The sequence below is a fragment of the Macaca thibetana genome, chromosome 20, assembly GCF_024542745.1.
Source record: "Macaca thibetana thibetana isolate TM-01 chromosome 20, ASM2454274v1, whole genome shotgun sequence".
NCBI lineage: Eukaryota > Metazoa > Chordata > Mammalia > Primates > Cercopithecidae > Macaca > Macaca thibetana.
The window spans coordinates 34,680,604-34,703,109 of NC_065597.1; the positions used below are offsets into that span (position 1 = coordinate 34,680,604).

Genomic DNA, 22,506 nt, shown 5'->3' on the forward strand with positions numbered 1-22,506 from the left:
CCCCGACAAAAATTTGGGGCCTTTCTTCACTTCAAAAAAAATAAAAAGTTGAGAGCCAGAGATTGGCATCAAGAACGAAAAACTGATGTTACAAGTGAACTGGTCATGTTTTTAAAAACCGCTTTTCAGTTGTTGTATATATGCACAGGATGTCTCATTAAAATCACCTTTGATCGTTTGTTTCTCAGTGTTTTGACTAAGATCAAGTGTAAAATCACCTTCAGAGAGTGTTTAAAACAAACTCCTTGGCCTCTAGAGGTCCTCATTCAGTAGGTTTGGGGCAGGGAGGGATTTGACATGTCTGATGAGCCTTGGGGTGATTCTGATGCTTCCTTGCACCAGTGGAGCAGGAGTTAGTCTTAGTAATGTCTAAGATTAAATGCCACTGATAGTCATAACAACATTCTGCAAAATTTGATTTAACCCTTGAAGGGGGAAGCACGTTTTCAGGGGAGCCACATTTTTGTGTGTGTGTTTTCTTTATATTTCTTAAGATCTTTGTTTTCCCCATCAAGCATGATATTGGCCATGTCCTTGGTAATAGTGGGTTTTGTGACTATGCTCAGATTTTCCTTGAGAATCAGAGGAGAAGCTTGCTTATCTGTATTATTTTGGGCTTTCTATGCTGTCTTCCTCCATGGTCTCTTTCATTTATCTTTGAATCGGCTGGATTTGACTGGCAGAATAAAGAAGGGTGGGGCATTTATTTAAATAAGTAGGCCAGACATTACATGGCACAGCCGAAGGGCTAGTGGGTTATATTTGTTGTCCTTCCTTTTGCTTAGTTTGACCCTTAACTGGTAACTCACAATAACCTCAAGAAGGTTGGAATTTCTCAAGAGAACAAGAAGGAAGTGGAAAAGAAACTGACTGTGAAGCCCATAGAAACCAAGAACAAGTTCTCCCAGGCAAAGCTGTTGGCAGGAGCTGTGAAGCATAAGAGGTCAGTCAGCACTCCCACAACTTAGATTTCGCTCTGACCATGTACTCTGAAACACCACTTGTAATGGAAGACAGAGCCAACGCTTACTTTGCGTGAGTCCTGGTGAAGTTCCCTTGGTGTGCTTACCTATGCCTCTCTCCCTTTCCAGATTTGGGGCCTTCTATAGGCTTCAACCCTCGTCTCTCTGATCATTTATTCAACAAATATAAATACTAGCTACTCTTCAGTGGGGATCTGCCACACCAGACATTGTGTTAAGTGCTTCCTGTACATAATCTCATGTATTCTTCAACAATCCTGTGAAAGTACAATTATAATCCCTGTTTTGTAGACGAGAAGACCAAGAGTTTGAGAGGTTGAGACCCTTCTTTGTGCAAGATGATAGAGAAATAGGGAGCTCGAGTTCAATATTTAGGCTTCTGTCTAGACAAATGAGGTAGTGAGTCTTGTGAAAGGATCTATGTAGGGTGTGCTGAGAGCAAGAAGGAGGAGCATACAATGCTGCTTGGAGGGTGTGTGCATCTCCATGTTGGGGAGGTTGGGGAAACCATTGGAAAGATGCTGATTAGGTAGGACGACTAGTACTTTGACAAGCAAAAAGGGAGAGAACAGTCTAGGCAGAGGGAATAGCTGCTGCAAAGACATCCTGTCCTGAAAGAACATGGCAGCCCTGACAGGGTTACAGACCTGGCTGTGGCTAGGTTGGATTGATGGGGAAGTGATAGCACTGTCTTGAAGCTGTGATAAGTTCTTTGCTATGTTTGCTCCTCCCTTTCCAAATCCTGAAATGGCATCAGAGTGATTGAATCTGGTCATTTCGATTTGACCCAACAGACTGTGGGCGAAATGATAAGTTTAAGTGCAGTCTGTTAGGAAAATCAATATGATATATTGGCAACCAGCCATATGTTTTGAAGGGAATGTATTGATGCAGTCTTGTGGTTTGGCACACCACCCATCTGCTGCAGATGTTCTTAGGAACACTGCCTACATGTAAAAATGTCATGCTGGTATAGCAGCAGAGGGGAGGAGTTATCCTGAGAAGGGCTCGCTACCCAAACCATGAATTATTCCTTTCAAGTTCTCACATAAGCTTTCCTGCAAGACCAGGGACTCGCAGGATTTGGACCTGGGTCAGTTTTACTGGAATATGCCAAGGGAGGGCTCTCCAGGTGATCAATTTGTTATCCCTTGAGACTGCTCTTGGTGGTCGCAGAATGGGTGTTGTAGCTGTCTCCCTTAGTCCTTAGATCACCTTTGGAAAAGGCTCTGTGGCTTATTTGGTGACCTGCATATAACCCCTTTTGGGTTTTGAAACAACATCATTTAATGTTGCTTTGTGTAGCAAGGTGATGAATTAGTCTCCTGGGGCAGGAGTTCCTAATCTGTCCGCCCCTGAGTTTATTGGAATCACCTGGGAGTTTGTTAATAATTTATATTTGTAGGCCGACCCTGAGTTTATTGGAATTACCTGGGAGTTTGTTAATAATTTATATTTGTAGGCCTCGCACTAATTCTGGTTCAGTAAGTTTGAAGTGAAGTCTGGGAGTTGTAGTTTTCAAAGTTCCATGAGTGATTCTGCTGCCTGGTGAAGGTCTGGAAGCCATCGGCATGTATATGTCATGAAACCTAAGAACAAAACAAGCAGCAATTTCTTACCTTCTTCAAAGGAATATTCTTTACTCTCTTCTAGTTTATTCTTTTATTTATTGTTAGAAAAAACTGTCAGATACCTAGTTCATGAATGTGCAGCCTTTTTAGTTATAGGCATCTGAAGCTATAAATTTTCCTTAGCTTTCACTGTATGTAAGTTTTATGTTTCCTTCTTTCATTGTATATAAGTTTTATATTTCCTTCTAAGTATTTTAAAATATCCATTATGATTTCTTCTTTGACTCAGGAATTATTTAGAAATGTATTTTTAAAATCTCCATATTGAGGTAACAACCATATTTCAGTAAGGGGGAAGATAAGCCTTCCCCCTCGCCACACACACATTTTAACACCTTATGATGATATAACAGTGTCTTAGAGGCTACAAAATACGTTTCGCTTTTGTCATTGATTTCCAACTTAATTGCATTGTGGTTTTGTATACACTGATTCTTTTTGTTTTTCTTTTCTTTTTTTTTGAGCTGGAGTTTCGCTTTTGTCGCCCAGGCTGGAGTGCAGTGGTACGATTTTGGCTCACCTCTGCCTCCTGGGTTCAAGCGATTCTCCTGCCTCAGCCTCCCAAGTAGCTGGGATTACAAGCACACACCACCATGCCTGGCTAATTTTGTATTTTTAGTAGAGACGGGGTTTCACCATGTTGGCCAGGCTGGTGTCAAACACCTCAGGTGATCCGTCTGCCTTGGCCTCCCAAAGTAATGGTATTATACAGGTGTGAGCCACTGCTCCTGGGCTTCCCACATAACTCTTAAATGGAACCTGCTCTGCACTTCCTGCAAGAAAATACCAGGTAGTACATACACACAGTAATGTCCCAGTCTTAGAGGTGACTTCAGTATGGTCATGTTGAACACCACAAACTAGATGTTATTTTTTGATACAGACAGTATTTGTTTAGACTTATATTTCCTTTTGCCAGTTTCTTTGTTCCCTACCCCTTCCTTCTGGAATTCCTTCCTTCTGGGATCATTTCTTTCTTCATTGAAGTACATTCCTTATACATTCTTTTAGTGAAAGTCTTCTGGGTGACTCTCAGAATCTCTAGCTTGTCACTAAAGATGTTTTCTTCAATCTGTAATTACTAAATGTTTGTCATTTATGAACATGTCTAAATATTCTTGAAATCCATCTGTGGTTCTAACCAATTTGAGTGATAAAGGCGGCCAAGAATCTGAAGTTGAAGTGATGCTTGAAGATACAGTGCTTTATTCCCTGGATTTGTCAGGAGTTTAAATTGTCTCTATGACTAATGATGCAATTGGAAGGAGATTAAGAATCTGAAATGAATACTTTTCATTCATTTTTATCATCCCAGCCTCTTGAGACTGCCTAAGACACATATAAATAGTTATTGGCGCTCCTGATTCCCTAAGCTTTGATCTGCAAGATTGGACATGGCTCAAATCACCATGTGTTTTGTTACAGCTCAGAGAGTGGCCACAGTGTGAAAAGACTGAAACCAGACCCTGAGCCAGATGACAAGAATCAAGGTGGGTGGCAGCCTTCATTACTTCCTTGTACTCAGAATACACATGAACCACAGTAAAGGGCTATAATGCATTGCATCTGCAAATGAATGCATTTCCGTCTTCAAGCAAGCCTACCTACACTGAATTTACCCAACTTTTTTATGCGAGGCAGGATTTTATACCAGGCAGGATTTTATACCTGCAAAAGTTATCGTATTAGAAACCAGTGAAACTGATCAATGAAAATAGTACTCTCCCAGGAATGCTTACCAGGCTCTGGTCATACCACCTCTGCTCACAAAAGGTTTTTTTCTGTTTCCCCCAAATGTCAAGTTTCTTGATTTCACCTGGCTTGCTACCAATAGGAGGTAAATACCTGGCTCCTGCTCACTATTGGATTGGATTGAGCCTAGAAGCTTAATACAGTCTCCAGGAGTATACTTCTTTGGGTTTTACCTTTATGTGATGAAATCTGCCTCTGTATTAAGTGGCAAGAACTTGTAAGTGAAGGTGAATGTTACTGGGGCTGGATTAGGGGTGAGAAATTCAAGAGTGTGTTTTCAGTTTTATTCTTACTCCATGTGGGATTGAGACTCTGAACTAAATTCCATCAATCAGCAGGGCTTACATTAACTTGTCTCAAAAAAAATGATGCTTTTTATATTCATCTACTAAGCACCAGTGGTGGTGGTCTGTTGCTGTTATCCTTTTGCTCTAGAACCTACTTTTAAAAAGAAGAGTGTGGGGAAAAAGAAAGAGTCTGCCATTACCATGTCCTCTTCCATCTAGTTCTCCTTAGAGGGAAACAGAATTATACCTTTTTTTTTTTTTTGAGACGGAGTCTCATTCTGTCGCCCAGGCTGGAGTGCAGTGACCTAATCTCAGCTCACTGCAACCTCCACCTCCTGGGCTCAAGTAATTCTCCTGCCTCAACCTCCCAAGTATTTGGGATTACCGGCGTGCGCCACCACATCTGGCTAATTTTTGTATTTTTAGTAGAGATGGGATTTCACCATGTTGGCCAGGCTGGTCTTGCACTCCTGAGCTCAAGTAATCTGCCTGCCTCAGCCTCCCAAAGTGCTGGGATTACAGGATTGAGCCACCAAGCCCAGCCACATTTCTTATGTATCCATCAAGAGCTATTCTATGCATGTGCAAGCAATTGTAAATATGTATTTTTTAAATGCTTTGTTATGGATAATTTAAGCAACATTCAGAAGTTGGGATAAGTATAATAAACCCCCATTACCAAGCTTCAGTGATTTTTTGTTTGTTTGTTTGTAAGCTATCCTACAGGAAAGAGCTTCAACAATTTTTTTTTTAGACAGTCTTGCTCTGTCACCTAGGCTAGAGTGTAGTGGGGTTATCTTGGCTCACTGCAGCCTCTGCCTTCCTGGTTTAAGCAATTTTCATGCCTCAGCCACCCAAGTAGCTAGGACTATAGGCATGTGCCACCACACCCAGCTAATTTTTGTATTTTTAGTAGAGACGGGGTTTCACCATGTTGGCCAGGCTGGTCTCTAACTCCTGGCCTCAAATGATCCACCTGCCTCAGCCTCCCAAAGTGCTGGAATTACGGGTGTGAGCCACCACACCCAGTCAGCAGTTTTTAGCACATAGCCAATTTTATTTCATTTATATCTCTCAACTGTAATATTTTGTGACAATTCCAGACATTATCATTTCATTCATAATTCTTAATATGTGTCTCTAGCAAATACAAGTTCTTATTTTGTTTCTTTGTTTTAACAATTGCAATACCATTATATTAATAATCACAGGCCAGGCCCAGTGGCTCATGCCTATAATCCCAGCACTTTGGGAGACTGAGGCGGGCAGATCACCTGAGGTCAGGAGTTCGCAACCAGCCTGACCAACATGGAGAAACCCTGCCTCTACTAAAAATACAAAATTAGTCGGGCTGCTGGTGCATGTCTGTAATGCCAGCTACTTGGGAGACTGAGGCGGGAGAATCGCTTGAACCCGGGAGGCAGATGTTGCGGTGAGCCATTGCATCGAGCCGAGCTTGCACCGTTGCTCTCCAAACTGGGCAACAAGAGTAAGATTCCGTCTCAAAAAAAAAAAAAAAAAATCACAATAATTACCAAATATTATCAAATATTAAGTTAGTATTTTCTCCAGTTGTCTCAAAAAAATTTTTTTTTTAAATTATGATCTTGGCCAGGTGCGGTGGCTCATGCCTGTAATCCCAACACTTTGGGAGGCCGAGGCGGGCAGATCACGAGGTCAGGAGATCAAGACATCCTGGCTAACACGATGAAACGCCATCTCTACTAAAAATACAAAAAATTAGCCGGGCATGGTGGTGGATGCCTGTAGTCCCAGCTACCTGGGATGCTGAGGCAGGAAAATTGCGTGAACCCGGGAGGCGGAGCTTGCAGTGAGCGGAGATCAAGCCATTGCACTCCAGCCTGGGCTGTTAACAGAGCGAGACTCCGTCTCAAAAAAAAAAAAAAAATTATGATCTTAACAAGGACCAGACATTATATTTGCCTACTATGGCTTTTTTAAAAAAAAGTATTGAAGTATAATTCACATACCATAAAATTCCCCCTTTAAAAGGATACAACTCAGTGATTTATATTTTTAAAAAATCAGTTGATCATAAATGTGTGGATTTATTTCTGGACTGTCTTCTTCCACTGAGCTATATATGTCTATCTGTATGCCATTACCACACAGTCTTGATCACTATAGCTTTGGAGTAAGTTTTAAAATTGGGAAGTGTGAGTCTTCCAACTTGGCTCCTGTTTTTCAAGATTGTTTTGGCTATTTGGAGTCTGTAGAATTTCCATATGAATTTGGGATCAGCTTGTCAGTTTCTGCAGAAAAGGCAGCTAAGATTTTGATACAGGAATTGCTGGAATCTGTAGATTAATTTGGCAATATTGCCATCTTAGCGATAGGCTAATACACCTTTTAATTTGAATTTAATCTGTAAGTTCTTCCTTTCTAAATTTATATTTTGTTTTCTTTGTATTTTATTTGTGGAGAAACTGGGTCTTTGTTCTTTAGCATTTCTCTGGCTCTACATTTTACTGATGGCATCCCCGTGCTGTTTCCTGCTACCTTGTGTTTGCTGTAAAATGGTAATTTTATCTGGAAGCTTGATCAAGTCGGTTTTTTTCAGCAGGAATATATTATGTATTGTTTTTAAACTTTCATTATTAGTAGTATTGTAATCTAACCTACTCTGTTCATTGCTTAATTCAGCAGTTATTGTACCTTGGGAATCATTGCATAATTGGATGTAGAGCACTTCCTTGTTGCTTTTTAAGGCTGTGTAGTATTGTATATTGTATGGGTATATCATTTATCCCACTTTTTAATTGATGAACACTTAGATTTTTTCCATTCTTCCCCTGTTCTGGTGTTTCAGTAATAATCCTACACGTGCATAATTTTTCACATGCACAGATCTATCAAGTTAAATACCTTGAAGTAGACTTGATAGGTCAGAGAGGATATACATTTGTAATTTAGGTAAATATTCTCAAATTGCCCTTCAGTTAAGTTATCCCAATTTATACTACCTTCAGCAATTTTGGAATTTTTCACTGACATCTTTTTAATAAGCAGGAAACTTGCTTAAATAGGATAAATCTATACTGTATATGTGTATACACACACACACATACACACAAAACTTCACAGGAATATTTTTCTTTTAATTAATTTTTTTTAGAGGTAGGATCTCACTTTGTTGCTTAGGCTGTAGTGCAGTGACTACTCACGGGTGCAATCATGGCGCACTACAGCCACAAACTCCCAGGCTTAGGCGATCCTCCCACATGAGCCTCCTGAGTTGCTGGGGTTAAATGCGCTTGGCATAGGAATCTTAAATGTATTTCCACAAGTAAGCTATTTGCTCACTATATGGTACTTATTTCCTGGTAGGAACTATACAAATGAATCAATGGAAAGGAAAACTTGTGTAGCTTCTTTGGACTATCTCAGGCAGACAATTGTGTTTTAGAGTCATCTTTTTGTCATTCTAAATCCCTTCTTCCTACTCCTGCATTCTTGCAACAGAAACTAGGCAGGAAGTGTCCTCCTTTGCTAGGAATTAAGGCCCCACAAGAAGAATACTCCTTGAAGCTTGCTTCAGCCCTGTCCTTAGCAGTGGGAGGATTTCCTCCTTGGGCCCCTATGACTCTGATAGAGATTCAGCCTTTCCCCAGTGAAGACTCTGAACTTAAGCACTAAGCAGAGCCAGTGAATGCACAAGTTGGCCCCATCTACTCCCAAGTCACGCATCTGTCTGAATACTAAGAACATTCTCTATTAGTAATTTTCTGTGTTAATTTAGTATGACAATGTGGTCCTGCAAATGCAGAAGCTGGCAGGAAACTTCACCAAATGGGTGAGATCAGAGGGCACCATTTTGTTCTCTTTGGACAGTTAACTGCTTTTGGAATGAAATTTGTCGGATTTGCAGTCTCTTTTCTTTCTTGAAACCTCCTAGATAATTGGGGTATTTGGTTTTTTTTACTTAAACTCTTCTGATGCCACAGTGGTCCAGATTCCTTGATTATATTTCTGTAGCTAACTTCCGTCCTTCCATTAGGCCAGTTCTCTACCCCCACAGGCACTCTGACTTTCATCCTTCTTTTCTATATAAAATAGACCTTTAAATTCCATTCGCCCTTGAAATATGGTCATGTGCCACATAACGACATTTTTGTCAATGATGGGTGCATATATGATGGTGGTCCCATAAGATCATAATACCGTATTTTTACTGTGCCTTTTTCTATGCTTAGCTACGTTTAGATACACAAATACTGACCATTGTACTACAGCTGCCTACAGTATTCATACAGTAACATGCTGTACAGGTTTGTAGCCTAGGAGCAATAGGCTATATACCATATGGCCTACATGTGTAGTAGGCTGTACCATCTAGGTTGTATAACTATGATGTTCACAATGATGAAATTGTCTAATGATGTATTTCTCAGGCCATATTCCCATCATTAAGCAGGAGTGTCTATACTTGATAAAATGAAATACCTCATTCAACAATTTCACATAAATTAGTTTTCTAGGTAACTGATCTATATACCCTTATAAGGTTTTTTTTGTTTGTTGGTTGGTTTGTTTTTTTTATTTTGAGATAGTCTCGCTCTGTCCCCCAGGCTGGAGTGCAGTGGCGCAATCCCGGCTCATTGCAACCTTCACCTCCCAGGCTCAAGTGATTCTCGTGCCTCAGCCACCCAAGTAGCTGGGATTACAGGCGTGTACCGCCACGCCTGGTTAAGTTTTGTATTTTTAGTAGAGACAAGGTTTCCCCATGTTGGCCAGGCTGGTCTCGAACCCCTATCCTCAGGTAATCCACCTGCCCCAGCCTCCCAAAGTGTTGAGATTACAGGCGTGAGCCACCATGCCTGGCCGGTTTGTTTTTTTTGAACAACCAAATTTTTCTAACAGAATGCTGAAAGTATCATTCTATATGGTATACATAAGTACTACAATGCATGTTTAAGTCATGAATGGTATAGTTTGATGTTATGTTCCAAATGTTAAAAGAGCGTCACATTTTTATGCCCGTTCCCCCCAAATTAGCCATTTGCAATGAAACTGTAAACTGTCTGACACAGTTTCTTGCATTCTGATTTCTGACCCTTGTGGATGCAAGCCTGCTCTGAGCCAGGCCTTGTGCTATATGGCCTGGGGGTGGAATGGTGATAAAAGAGTGCTTGCCTTCAAGGGGCTTACAGTTAATAGAGAATACAAACAAGCAACCCCTCTTATCTTCTGCAGCCTTCTTAGCTTTAATACTGGGATGCTCTTGGGGTTACAGAGATAAACGGGACTGTTCCTCCCTAGTTTAAGTGCTCAGGATGTTCTTTGAATTTTTTGTATTTGCTTTTTTAAAAAATTGTCTACCCAAGCACAGCTGCATTTTGAAAAATTGTCTGAATTGGTAATATATGCACATAATAAAACATTTAGGCCAGGTTAGGTGGCTCATACCTGTAATCCCAACTCTCTGGGAGGCTGAGGTGGGAAAATTGCTTGAGCCCAGGAGTTTAACCTGGGCAGCATAGTGAGACTTATGTTTAAAAAAAAAGAAAGAAAGAAAGGAAAAATTCAAAAGGGACAAAAGAATGTGGAGTAAAAAGTAAGTCTCCCCCGTTTTCCAACCACTAAGTTCATTTCCCCTGAGCAGCCACTGCTACCAGTTTTTATTTATTGTTCTCAGACACTGACATGCGTATACATGGGCATGACCACTTTGCCCCAAATTATAACTTTCACACACTGTCCTGCTCCTTGCCTTTTTCATTTAGCACAGTATCTTGGGGATCATTCAATAACAGTGCACACAGAGAGGCTTTCTTCTTCTTCCTCTTCTTCTTCCTCTTCTTCTTCTCCTTCTCCTTCTCCTTCTCCTTCTTCTTCCTCTCCTTTTTCCTCTCCTTCTCCTTCTTCTTCCTCTCCTTCTCCTTCCTCTCCTTCTTCCTCTCCTTCTTCTTCCTCTCCTTCTCCTTCTTCTTCTTCTTCGTTCTCGCTCTGTCACCCAGTTTGGAGTTCTATGGTGTGATCATGGCTCACTACAGCCTCAACTTCCCCAGTTCAAGTGATCTTCCTACCTCAGCCTCCTGAGTAGCTGGGACTACAAGTGTGCACCACCACACCTGGCTAATTTTTAAAATTTTTCTATAGAGACAGAGTTTCCCTGTGTTGGCCAGGCTGTTCTCAAACTCCTGGGGGGCTCAAGTGATCCTTCTGCCTTGGTCTCCCGAAGTGCTGAGATTACAGACATGAGCCATTATGCCCAGCTACTTGATTCATCTTAGTGGTTGAATAGTAGTCCATTACTTAACTAGTCATCTAATGGACATTTTGGTTGTCTGTACTGTTTTGCTACTGTAAACAGTGCTGCAATGAATGTTCTTTTATGGACATCATTTAAGTTCAAAGAACATTGCCAAATTTCTCTGTACCCCCTGAACAGCATACGAAGTTTGCTGTTCCCAACACATTCCCTCCTAATATATTGTTTATCCCCTTATGTTTAAAATTCATCTGTTTCTTTTTCTGTGAGTTGTTCATGTTTTCTGTTCACTTTTCTATTTGGTTGTTGGTTGTTTTTTTTAACAGATTTGGAAGAACTCTTAGTATTTTAAGGAAATTTGCTTTTGTGATATTGCAAGTATTTGCTCCTGCCTCTTTTATCGCCTTGCTCTATCTCTGTAGCCATTGTTGGCTTTCATTTTACTTTTCTCCATCTCCATGTTTTAACATTGCTTATCTTTGGCAGCTTCCTTTTCCCTTCTTCGAGCTTCTTGCACAAACAAGCAAATGCATTGATCTGAACTTTGTTTGCGGGCCGTTTGATATCTCTTCTAATTCCTCAGTGGTATTTTTTGCTTACTCCTGGTTTCCTATACTTGGAACTGTGTATTCTCTTCACATTTACTTGAGGTGTCTGGGCAAATGAGGTATTAGTACATCTAAGGCAAAACCCTAGAAGGTAGTATGCTTGTCAGCCTGTGGCAACAAAGTGTGAACTCCAACCCTTAACTCTGCAGTGAGCTCAGGTTAACGTTTTAGTATATTCTCTTTTGATTCATGTTTAGTTTCACATTTTCTGCCTTAAGCAACCTGCAACCTTGCCAAGTCATTTGGCTTTCCTCATCAGTAAAATGGGAACAACGCCTATACATTAAGTTGTAGTGATTAAATAAGGCCGGAAACATTTCAGGGAAGAACGGAAGGCCTGGAGTAGAGTTCTTAACTTTTTCTTTAGTCTTCAAGTCTTGCATTTTCTTTCTTTCTCCTTCTTCTTCTTCTTTCTTTCTTTTTTTTTTCAGACAGGGTCTTGCTTTGTTGCCCAGGCTGGAGTACAGTGGTGCCATCATAGCTCACCGTAACCTTGAACTCCTGGGCTCAAGCAATCCTCGCATTAGCCTCACAAGTAGCTGGGACCACAGGCATGCACAACTACACCCGACTGATTTTTTTTTTTTTTTTGAGGCAGAGTCTTGCTCTGTTGCCCAGGCTGGAGTGCAGTGGCATGATCTCAACTCACTGCAACCGCTGCCTCCTGGATTGGAGCTATTCTCCTCCCTCAGTCTCCCTAGTAACTGGGATTACAGGCACACATCACCACGCCCAGCTAATTTTTTGTACTTTTAGTAGAGATGGGGTTTCACCATGTTGGCCAGGCTGGCCTTGAACTCCTGACCTCAAGTGATCCACCCACCTTGGCCTCCCAAAGTGCTGGGATTACAGGCATGAGCCACCGCGCTTGGCACCGTCTAATTTTTCAAAACATTTTTTCGTAGAGACAGGGCCTCACTGTGTTGCCCAGGCTGGTCTTAAACTCCTGACCTCAAGTGGTCCTCCCATCTCAGCCTCCCAAAGTGCCAGGATTATAGGCATAAGCCACCATGCCCAGCCAAGTCCTGCATTGTCTAGATTGAGATATTTGTCATTGAGGTGGCAGAGTAACTGTGGGTTTCCTGTAAGAAAAAGAATCCCAGCTCCTAGGTGACATTCTGCATGGCCTTAAAATGTTACCTGACAGGCTTCAGTTTTCTCATTTGTAAAAGAACACAACTGGAAAGCAAAGGTTGTGTTAAATTGGTTTCTGAATTGCTCCTCTCTCCTATCTGGGAAAAGCGGCCCTTCTTAATAAAGAACGCTATTCTGGTGAGTCCTTCTAAGCCTATTCTAGTCCAGGGGGCTACCCGATTTTTTAAAATGTTTAAAAAGAAAAGAATGTTATTTTGTAGCTAATGTTTGACCTTGAAATTGTATCTGTGCTAGCTGGCTTATTGGTCAGTAAATAAGGAATGGCATAATATGCTGAGAACTTAATGGAATTGTTATTATTGCTCACAGTGTCTCTCTTAATCTGTCTTCAGATTCTCACGGCTGTGTGAGCACGGGGAAATCAAAGCACTCTAGGCTGCACTCCAGAGTAGCTTGTTCTCCAGCTCGGATTTGATGGGGGACAAGAGAGTGTAGTCAGGCTCTGGAGTTAAAAAGACCTTGATTCAAGTCTCAGCTCTGCCCCTTTCAGAAGTCCTTTCACCTCCTGGAGCCTCCCTTCCTCCTTCAGTTTCCCCACCTCTTAGGGTGATGATAGTATTGGCTGCATAGTGTTGTTCTGAGGCTTCTCTGTGGGAAAAGCCCGCGGTACAGTGCCTGGCACATAGTAAGTCAGTCCCCAACTTTGGAAAAGGGTGACGAAATGACAGTCTTTCACCTTTTATTGCAGAGCCCTCATCCTGCAAGTCTCTCGGAAACACTTCCCTGAGTGGCCCCTCCATCCACTGCCCCTCTGCTGCAGTCTGTATCGGCATCCTCCCGGGCCTGGGCGCCTACTCTGGGAGCAGCGACTCCGAGTCCAGCTCAGACAGCGAAGGCACCATCAATGCCACCGGAAAGATTGTCTCCTCCATCTTCCGAACCAACACTTTCCTCGAGGCCCCCTAGTTTCTCTGTCCTTAACAGGGAGCTCCTCCCCAAGGGTAGATTGGACCGTTCATGCTGCCTTCGGGCATTACGTCTCAAAAAAAAAACTCCTTTGCCTGCATCTGTGCACAACATGACACTTTTAACCAATCCAATCTAAAAATGTGCCAGAATCCACCTGTGGCCCGAATTGTGTTTGGTTTCTCTTTCTACTGCAGTGCACATGAGCAAACCTATCCCGCTGCCACTTTCCTCACTGATATTGGGAGGAGGGCAAGGCCCAGCTGAAGTTCCACTAAAAATGCCCTAGGAGAATAGGCACCGGCTGGCTTGCCAAAGGGTTTGGGTTTTATTGCTTTCTGTTTTTTTCTTTTCCTCACAGCACAAAGAAGTAAGGGCAGTTATAAGTAAGAAGTAAGGTGTTATTTAAACATTCTATTGTAGGTGAACGTGTTGTTTGGTTCTACTGCATTGTGGAGCATGCGGGGGAAGAGAACTGACCCAGGTAATGAAATGGAGCCCTTCCCTGGAACTAACCAGTCCTTGATGTTGTGTGACTAAGTAAAGATGATAAACCCCATCTGCTGGGGGTGTCACTTCACACTCGGCATGCATTGTGAAAGCTTTCCATACCCTTGGCCATTCTCTCTCCCCTCTTTATCCAACCCCGTTTATGCAGGAAGGGACTGCTAACAAGAAAGCTTCCATCTCAGACCTTTTCTCTGCCTGGGAAATTATTTTATGTTTGTTTTTGAAATAAAGGATTTAGTTTAAGATTCTAAATTTTAGAGAAACAAACGTAGGCCTTGTTTACTCATAGTCAGACATCAGAACTGTGGGTAGGTATGTTAATGAGATGACTTATTTCTGGCAGCTCCTGGAATCCTGATATTGTAAACGAGTGGGACACACTTGCATATTGTGACTGTTCTACTGAGGCCCTTCTCTGTTTAATGCACATTATACTTGTGCTTTTCACTGTGGAATCTATTTCTAACCTAAAGGTGCTGCCCTAGTACTTTTCTTTGCTGCCCCTGCTGCTCTTTTTCCTTTCCAAACAGCAACTCTGAGGCCATGAGCAGCCAAAAACTAGAGGTGCTGCTCCACCTTGTCTCATAAAGGGAAACGGGTTCATCCCTCGGATTCTGGAGGAGGGAGGGGGAGAGGGAGATGGTTTGGAGGCCTCTAGGAAAGAGATAAGATATGAGCTTTGATGACAATCTGTAGGCTCTCCTGCTTTAGAATAAGCGTGTACCGTTCTTTATCCATTCCCCTTGTTCCTACGTCAATTGTTTTCACTTTCTTGGGTGTGAGACTGAGTGAGACACACACAAAATGTGTTGACACTGTGGTGCCGGCAGGCAGAGCAGCTACTGACTTTGAACGTGGGCAGAGAGGCCCCTGGATCTCATCCAGCCCACTCGTTTTCCCCTTCCAGTGCAGTGACACTCCGGTGCCCGTTGGCAGATGGTGACTTCTCTGCACCCATAACTGATGCTTTGTGAATTCTTCCTCCTTTTCAGAACTACTCTGTGCTAATTGTTCCTGACTGCCAGTATGGGCGCGTCAGCTCCATCCTAACAAACAAGATGTTTAGGTAAAACTGTGTAGGCACCTTCTGCTTCTCTGCTTCATCGTTCCTGTGATAGTCGTGTTGTTATTACAGCATGTACCCAAAACAGCCTCACATTGTTACAGGAGGCAGGCTAGGGCATCAAGTCACCATCTTTATGTGGCTTGAGTCAAGCCACATTACTGTACCTCATGGCCTCTTGATGTGGAAAGAAGTTGACAAAAGGTTGCAGGGTTTAAAAACATACATTAACATGAAAGCTAATAAACCTGTCAGAGAACAAGATCTTGTTTTTCCTCTACTGAATATTGTGCTTCCAACTCTCCCTGTGTCTCTCAGCTAGATTGTGTGGAGAAGGTTGAGTGAGACTCCAGACTGTGACTTATCTTCTGGTGTCTCAGGAGAGACTGAGAATCACTGGTGATGGTTGCATCATATTCCATTGTACCCATTAGCACAGAGCTCTGGAACTGAAACAGAGCTTCTGTAGAAACCACAGCTAACAAGCAGCATCTGATCTGACCAACAGAGGAAGCAGCCTTGGAAAGTATCTAGTGTAGACTTGAAGTTCAAACCCAAAGGAGAATAGAATAAACAGGGCTGGAAGGAACACTGCTTTAAACCGTAAAGTGTAGTACTCCTGCCTTAATAATTGGGATTTTATAATTGGGTAATTATGGGACAAAAACGAAGTTTGGCATGGGTTTCTTTAAGCTCGCTTACTTTGTCCTGAGTGGTTGGATTCTTATAATTCTCCAACCATGTGAGGGAGAAAGCTAATAGGAATCCTACTGCCCCCTCTATTTGGGGAGGATTATCTAGCTTGTGTCACCTAACTGGGTGGAGAAAGTGAGTGTGATATTCAAAGCATCTATTTTTCCATCTGTAAAAACCAGGGAAGCTGATGTGACTAGACCCAAAAAGGTGGCTGGCTACCTACTTGTGTATGTCTTCCCTGAATCTAAGGATGCAAGAGACTGAGAGCTGGCTCCCCAAATTCAGAGGGGTGGGGTGGGGGGTGGCTTCAGCTTTTTTCAGGATCATTCTATACTGGGAGTCAGGAGCACCTAAGTCGGGTGACTTAGTGCCAGGCATCCTCATTTCTTTCACTCTAGCTCCTGAGTTCTTCCTGTCTGGCCACCTCCTTCCCACCCAAGAGAGGAGCTTCATTTGCCTAAGCCCTTCCCCGCTGTTTCTGCTGCTCCTCTCTGGGAACTCAGCCTAGTTCCACCATAGTGGTTATGAGTTAGGTGCCAGCTGTGACTAGCTGTGTCACTGGGGAAGGTTAGTGTGACCTCTCTGGACCTCACTTTCCTCCTTGGTAAATAGGAATAACACCACTAACTTCCTAGGGAGTTAGAGATAACCTAGATTAGGTGCTAGGTGTGCGGTATCTGACACACAGTGTTTAGTAACTGGTGACCACCCTCATTGCTGTTACCATCAGTCCTCCCTTGTTTCTGGGTGGCGTAGCCAGAGCTTCCATTAGTGGTGATTTATGCAGGTTGATCCATTCCACTGGCATTCCTCAGTTGCCGCTAGAACACTGGCATGGGCGAAGGGTCAGATCTGGTCGTCGAAGCTCCAACCACCAGCTTTTGCTGTATGCTTCCCTTTTGGCTAAATGTTAATTGCTTAGGCACACCCGGTTCCTTGGCGCAGTTGTCCTAGCCGTGGGTATATGGCTCAGCTGTCATCTTCGGCCCTTCCAGAAAAACAGCTCCATGGTGGTGCAGATTATTTGGACTTGGGTATTTTCTTGGTTTTCTGGCATGCCCGGCCCACTTACGCGTCGCAGGATGGAATGCAAGTTCTGCTCAGTGGGAGGCTAGGATCTTGGCAATGCTTTTGTAGTTACAGGTTGAACACAGAAACCAGTCACACATTTGTGCTTTAGTGACACTGGCAAGGGCTGACATTTTGCTCCCTTACCTGCTGGAGCAGCGGTTCGGAGAGAGAGGGAGCCTCACGGTGGTAACATGGCCCCAGCATCAGAGCTTTGCAGAGGGGAGAGGCAGAAAAACCCTGAGGGACAGCCATTCACCTGTGCTTTATACTGCAAGCTGGTCTTCCATTACTATTTTAGTAATAGTCATGCACATCATTGCTTGTGTTGGTTTCTTTCATTCAGTGTATACTGAGAGCTTGCTATGTATGTGCCAGGGTGTTTGGGGCATTTGTGCGTTATTTTTGTGGACTGTAGTGTCTGTCATTCTGGGGGAAAAAACGTCCTGTGAAGCAGCCCTTCTCTATATTTTACAGGAAATCAGAATTCCTAGGGGCTCAATGGCTTGTCTGAGGTTGCATAGCTAAGTGACAGAAGCAGAATTTTCATTTGAACTTTTAAGTCTAGCTTTCTTTGGTTTCAGTGAAACTTCTAAACAAATGCCAGTGCCCAGGCCTCCATGGAGGGGATTCAAGGGTAAAGGAGTCTTTCTGGCTCAGTTTCCAAGCACTTTTCAGCCTCCCATCCATGTGCAGGAACCAAGTAGCAGCACCAAAGCTTGGAATTTTACAAAAGTGATTTGGGGCCAGGCGCCGTGGCTCATGTCTGTAATCCTAGCACTTTGGGAGGCGGGTGGATCACTTGAGGTCAGGAGTTCAAGAACAGCCTGACAAACATGGTGAAACTACATCTCTACTAAAAATACAAAAATTAGTTGGGCAAGGTGGCGTGCGCCTGTAGTCCCAACTACTTGGGAGGCTGAGGCAGGAGAATCACTTGAACCCAGGAGGCGGAGGCTGCAGTGAGCTGAGATTGTGCCACTGCACTCCAGCCTGGGTGACAGAGTGAGACTCTGTCTCAAAAATAAAAAAATAAAAAGTGATTTGGTTGGCCTTGTCAAGAGTTTAGATAAACTGTTAGACAAGTTTGTGAACTGAAGCCAGCCAGGAGTAAAGGGCCTGCTTGACTTACCCACCCACTGTTAGGCAGAGAAGGGGCAGACAGAGAGCAGAGATGGCTGGATCTGCCCCCATGTGAAGCCTGGATGTGGGGACTATAGCCACCACACCTGAGGAAGTGACCTGAGAGTGGGAGCATGTGGGACAGACCCCCACTGCAAGGCCGGGTCTCATGTGGCCCAGTGGATGGCAGTCTCCCTAGTTTCACCAAGTTTGTAAGCCGCTCCCATGGGAAGGTGTAAGGGAGGGGTGGGATTCCACCCATGTTGCCAGCCTGGGGGCCAGTGCAGTGTGACAAGTGAGGGCCATGAGGCAGCCAGACTTGGGTATGAGGCCTGGCTCTGCCTCTAGTAGACTTGATTTGCTTCTCTGCTTGTCTCCTCATCTCTGAAATGGTCACTGTCAGGAGCTATCTTAAGGGTTCACCAAGATAGTGCTTGCAGCCTGGGCAACATGGTGAAACTCCATGTCTACAAAAGTTAGCTGGGCGTGGTGGTGCATGCCTGTGTTCCAGCTACTCGGGAGGCTGACGTGGGAGCACTGCTTGAGCCCACAAGGTTGAAGCTGCAGTGAGCCGAGATCACACCACTGCACTCCAGCCTGGGTGGGACAGAGTGAGACCCTGTCTCAAAAAAGAAAAAGTGCCTGCAAAACACTGAACATGGAACTGGAATCAGTGCTTAACAGGAGGGTTAGCTGTTACTGATTACATGGAAGCCCATGTCCAAGGGGCTACCTGGAGCTCCAAGCGGGAGTCAAGTGGCTAAAAGAGAAGATGTATGTGGAATAAAGGAGGGACCTAGGACGGGGGCTGAACTTTCAGAGAGGGGTCCTCTGACTGGTTTCATAAAACTGGGCCTGAGCCTAGAGAGGGGGATGCAGAAGAAATAACAGGGTCAGAAGCAGCCCCATTTGGGGTCCTGAAGCCAGAGAGGCTTTCGCAGACCTCCAGTGGCCGACCCAAACACCTGGGAGACCCAAGGAGGAGCAGATGGGTGACTGGGACTGCTGTCCACTTGTGGGGCAGGGATATGTGGTATTGGCTGCACCTGAGTGCAACCAACCAGAAACTGGTGTGGGCCTGCACATTCATTCTATTCATCCACAAATATTTATTGAGTTTGTACAATGTGCCAGGTTCTGTGCCAGTTTAACAGGTTATCACTGTTAACTGGCAGCGATTTAACAGCTTATCATCTGGAATGCATGTCCCCATGCAGAGGTGACTACACCAACTTAGCAGACTTGCAGGGTGGATTTTCATCTTCCATTTCCTTTCTCAGATCAGTGAGCCCGTCAGGTCCCTGCTGAGGAAGGAGCTGACGCAGGGACGTCTGAAACTTGTTTATTACCCTGAGTATATAACAAATAGAACACAGTCACAGTATTAAAAAAGACAGCAGGAATTAATTAGGTGCAGGCTACGACACGAAGTATGCACCAAGGACACGTTCCTTTCATCAGAGTCTGCATATAGTTACTTGGAAAAAGCCAGTTATGATTGTAAAAATTTTATTCTCAATAACAATAATTCCACTAAAATTATACAAAGTACATTCAATACTTAAGAATGGCAAAGGTGGGGAGAGGAGGAGAGGAAGCCAGTTTGGCCTGGAAGCATCAACAGTTGACTCCAACAAAGGAAGCCCAGCTGGGCTGAAGGAAGTTGGGGGTGGAGGTCCGGTTGTAAAAAATAAAAATGTGGATCGGTAAAAAAAGGCCACCCACAAGGAAGCAGGGTGAGCGTGCATGTTCCTGGGGGAGGGCAGGAGGCTCAGCCGACATGCTGCTGCTGGGCACTGGAGCTCAGGCGGGCTCCGAGTTGGTGGGGGGCAGGTTTTTATGCTTGAAATACTGCACAACTTGTTGGGGCAGCTCCGCCAGCACAGCTTTGGCCAAGGTCTCTTTTGCTGCCTGCAGGGTGAACGAGGGTAGGGTGGGGAAGAGAGAGAATGAGGATTAATGACCGGAAGTTGTGAGCGGCACTATGCCCAGAGGGCTGCTACAGCAGGTGTCCATTGAGGACAAAATTAGGGCTGCGGGCCAGGGCTGTCTGCAAGTGGCATCCCTCATCTCAGCCCAGGCCTGAAATTCCCCCTGATCACATTACCTTCCTTTAGTTAGGTGTAAGTGTTACCTGGAGCACTTGAGATGCTTGGGAGTAATGGGTTAGGATGACTCCATCTGTGGGAAGCACCTATGCATCTAGCAAACATCTCCTGAGCGCCTTCTTGGCGGGAATAAATGGGCCTGACAGTCTGGTTCACTAGTGAACGGCCAGCCACAGGCCAGGTACATGGAGGTACTCGGTCACCGACCTGTGCATGAAGGGGTGACTGATGCCCAGCGTTTGTCCTCAGGAAGCGAATGCTCCAGAGGAAGGAGTAGAACCATCGCAGGCAACCCCAGAGGATGCTGGGCAGAGAGGTGAGGGCCACTGGGTGCAAACCACCGTGGGCAGTTCTTGCTGAGGCTGGGTTAAGTCCCCGGCCAGCAGTATAGGGGAGAGACTGCTCCCCTATGGCACTCCTCAGGGGCCATGCTGCTAGGGCAGTGATCAGGAAGCCAACCCCGGCCTCCTTGTGGGCAGACCTGGGATCACCTGCAAATAAAGCCAGAGCCACTTCCAGGAACAAGGCAGGGGACACTAGTCTCCCAGGCCGAGGCCTTTAGGGAGAGGAGGTCAACCTAAGGTGGCGGGGAGGCCTTGTTTTCCATCTGCAAAATGAGGGGGCTGGGGTGTGATGATCAGGAAAACCCCTCTCCTCCTGCACTTTACACCACGTGGATAGCCCCAGCCTCTCATCAGACCCCACTAGACGGCAGGTCCTCCAGGAAGCCCCACCCCAGAGCCTCAGGCTAGATGCCCACAGCTCCATGTTCCATCAGTTTATGGAAGAAAGTGCGCACACCATCACAACGGCCACGACTGGGGCAAGGCCTGGCATGGCACCTGGCCATAGCAGGCCCTCAGAAGAGCATAGTCAGTGGAGTGGAGAAGTCTAGGATTGGGCCAGACAACCCCAAGACTCTCAAGCTTGATTATGAGTTATGGTGGCTGGGGTCCTGTAACCACCTCCTCCCAGCCCAGGCCCACACTCACGTTGCGGAACTCTCGAAAGGGAACGAACTGTACAATATCCCGGGCTGCCTCCTCCCCCGTGTGGGAGCGCAGCATGCGGCTGTCCCCATCCAGGAATTCCATGGCGGCGAAGTCGGCATTGCCCACGCCCACGATGATGATGGACATGGGCAGCTTGGAAGCCTGCACCACAGCATGCCGCGTCTCCTCCATGTCACTGATGACCCCGTCCGTGATGATGAGGAGGATGAAGTACTGCTGCGGGGAGGGGGTCAACGGGACACTCAGCAAGGCCCAGGCCCTGGCGCCCCTTCTCCTTCCCTCCTTCACCCCAAACCCTCTGAGTCCTGGAGGGAGGCAGTGCATCTTACCCAGCTGCAGCCAAGTCCCAGACAACTCCCTATGCATCCTGCTCTCGGCACCCAACCCCTGCAGACCTCTCATGCACTAAAGTCTGACCGGGTCAGAGCAGGAAGTACAAACCGCTCTCCCCTCCTGTGCTGTGTGTTATCTTAGACTCCCCCTTGTGGCCTCTGAGAGCCCTGGACTCTGGGCCTGGCCTTGCCGGTTACTACACTGTAGGACTCTAGGCAACTGACTTGACTTGTAGTGCTTCTGTTTCTTCTCTGCAAAGTGGGATTTGTTGCAGATAATGTGCCTGACATGTGGCAGAGGCCCAGTCAGCTGCATTCCCGACAGGCCCACAGCTGGTGCAGGAGGACACATCTGGCTGACGGGCTGCTCTGGGATCGGTCTCCTCCTCTCTGCTGCACCTGGGCATGGGCGCCTGTGACCCCCTCCATTCCCTACTCAACATGGCCATCTGAGACACCTTGCAGGAGCTAAAGCAGGTCGTCTGGGCCAGGGCTTCCAGGAGTGTGGGACTCTGCTGGCAAATAAGTGGATTTGGGTCACATCCCAAACACAGCACTGAGCACCATCAAGTCACCCCGGGAAGAGGACTGGTTTGCAGTGGCCTTTCAATTCTCTGAACTGCGCCCGGGAGCAAGTCTTGGTTTGGTACTACTGTGTCTTTCACGTCTCTCTAACATTTGCTGAGCTTCCTTATCAACAGAAAGGGAAGGCAGGAAGCCCAGAGCTTGAGGAGACAATAGTCTCCAGCTAGACTTTAATACCATTGTACAGCTTGTTGTGTTTATTTTTGTTGCTCTCTATTTATGGCAAGTGATACTGCTTTTTTCACATACACTGGGATATAGAGTTTCTTTATAAATTAAAACTAACAAATACTGAATAATTAGTGTGGGAGATATATAAAATACAAACTGTGAAGTGGGGCCGGGGAGTGCCTGAGTGAAGTGCAGGGAGGCTCACTGGACCATCTGAGGGTGAGGGCCCAGGATTCCAAATCGGCCAAGAACCCTTTTTTTTTTTAGACTGAGTCTCACTCTGT

General features: G+C 45.0%; 4 protein-coding genes across 4 annotated transcripts in view; 1 reads left to right on the plus strand and 3 right to left on the minus strand.

Moving 5' to 3' along the window:
• Nucleotides 1-14,807, minus strand: part of COQ9 (coenzyme Q9) — a 292,337-nt gene extending 277,530 nt beyond the window's left edge. Inside the window, exon 1 of the mRNA XM_050773097.1 lies at nt 14,804-14,807. The gene's annotated coding sequence lies outside the window, so the exon portion shown is untranslated. The remainder of the gene's footprint in view (nt 1-14,803) is intronic.
• Nucleotides 1-15,391, plus strand: part of PSME3IP1 (proteasome activator subunit 3 interacting protein 1) — a 30,653-nt gene extending 15,262 nt beyond the window's left edge. Inside the window, exons 5-7 of the mRNA XM_050773179.1 lie at nt 810-943; nt 4,040-4,104; nt 13,337-15,391. Of these exons, the coding sequence (XP_050629136.1) occupies nt 810-943; nt 4,040-4,104; nt 13,337-13,554 (417 nt within the window). The 3' untranslated portion in view covers nt 13,555-15,391. The remainder of the gene's footprint in view (nt 1-809; nt 944-4,039; nt 4,105-13,336) is intronic.
• The window catches only part of CX3CL1 (C-X3-C motif chemokine ligand 1), a 338,913-nt gene that overhangs the window by 207,519 nt on the left and 108,888 nt on the right, over nt 1-22,506 (minus strand). The window lies entirely within an intron of this gene.
• CPNE2 (copine 2) overlaps nt 19,506-22,506 on the minus strand; it is a 54,330-nt gene continuing 51,329 nt past the window's right edge. Inside the window, exons 15-16 of the mRNA XM_050772991.1 lie at nt 21,114-21,350; nt 19,506-19,924 (exon numbers count right to left, since the gene is read on the minus strand). Of these exons, the coding sequence (XP_050628948.1) occupies nt 19,817-19,924; nt 21,114-21,350 (345 nt within the window). The 3' untranslated portion in view covers nt 19,506-19,816. The remainder of the gene's footprint in view (nt 19,925-21,113; nt 21,351-22,506) is intronic.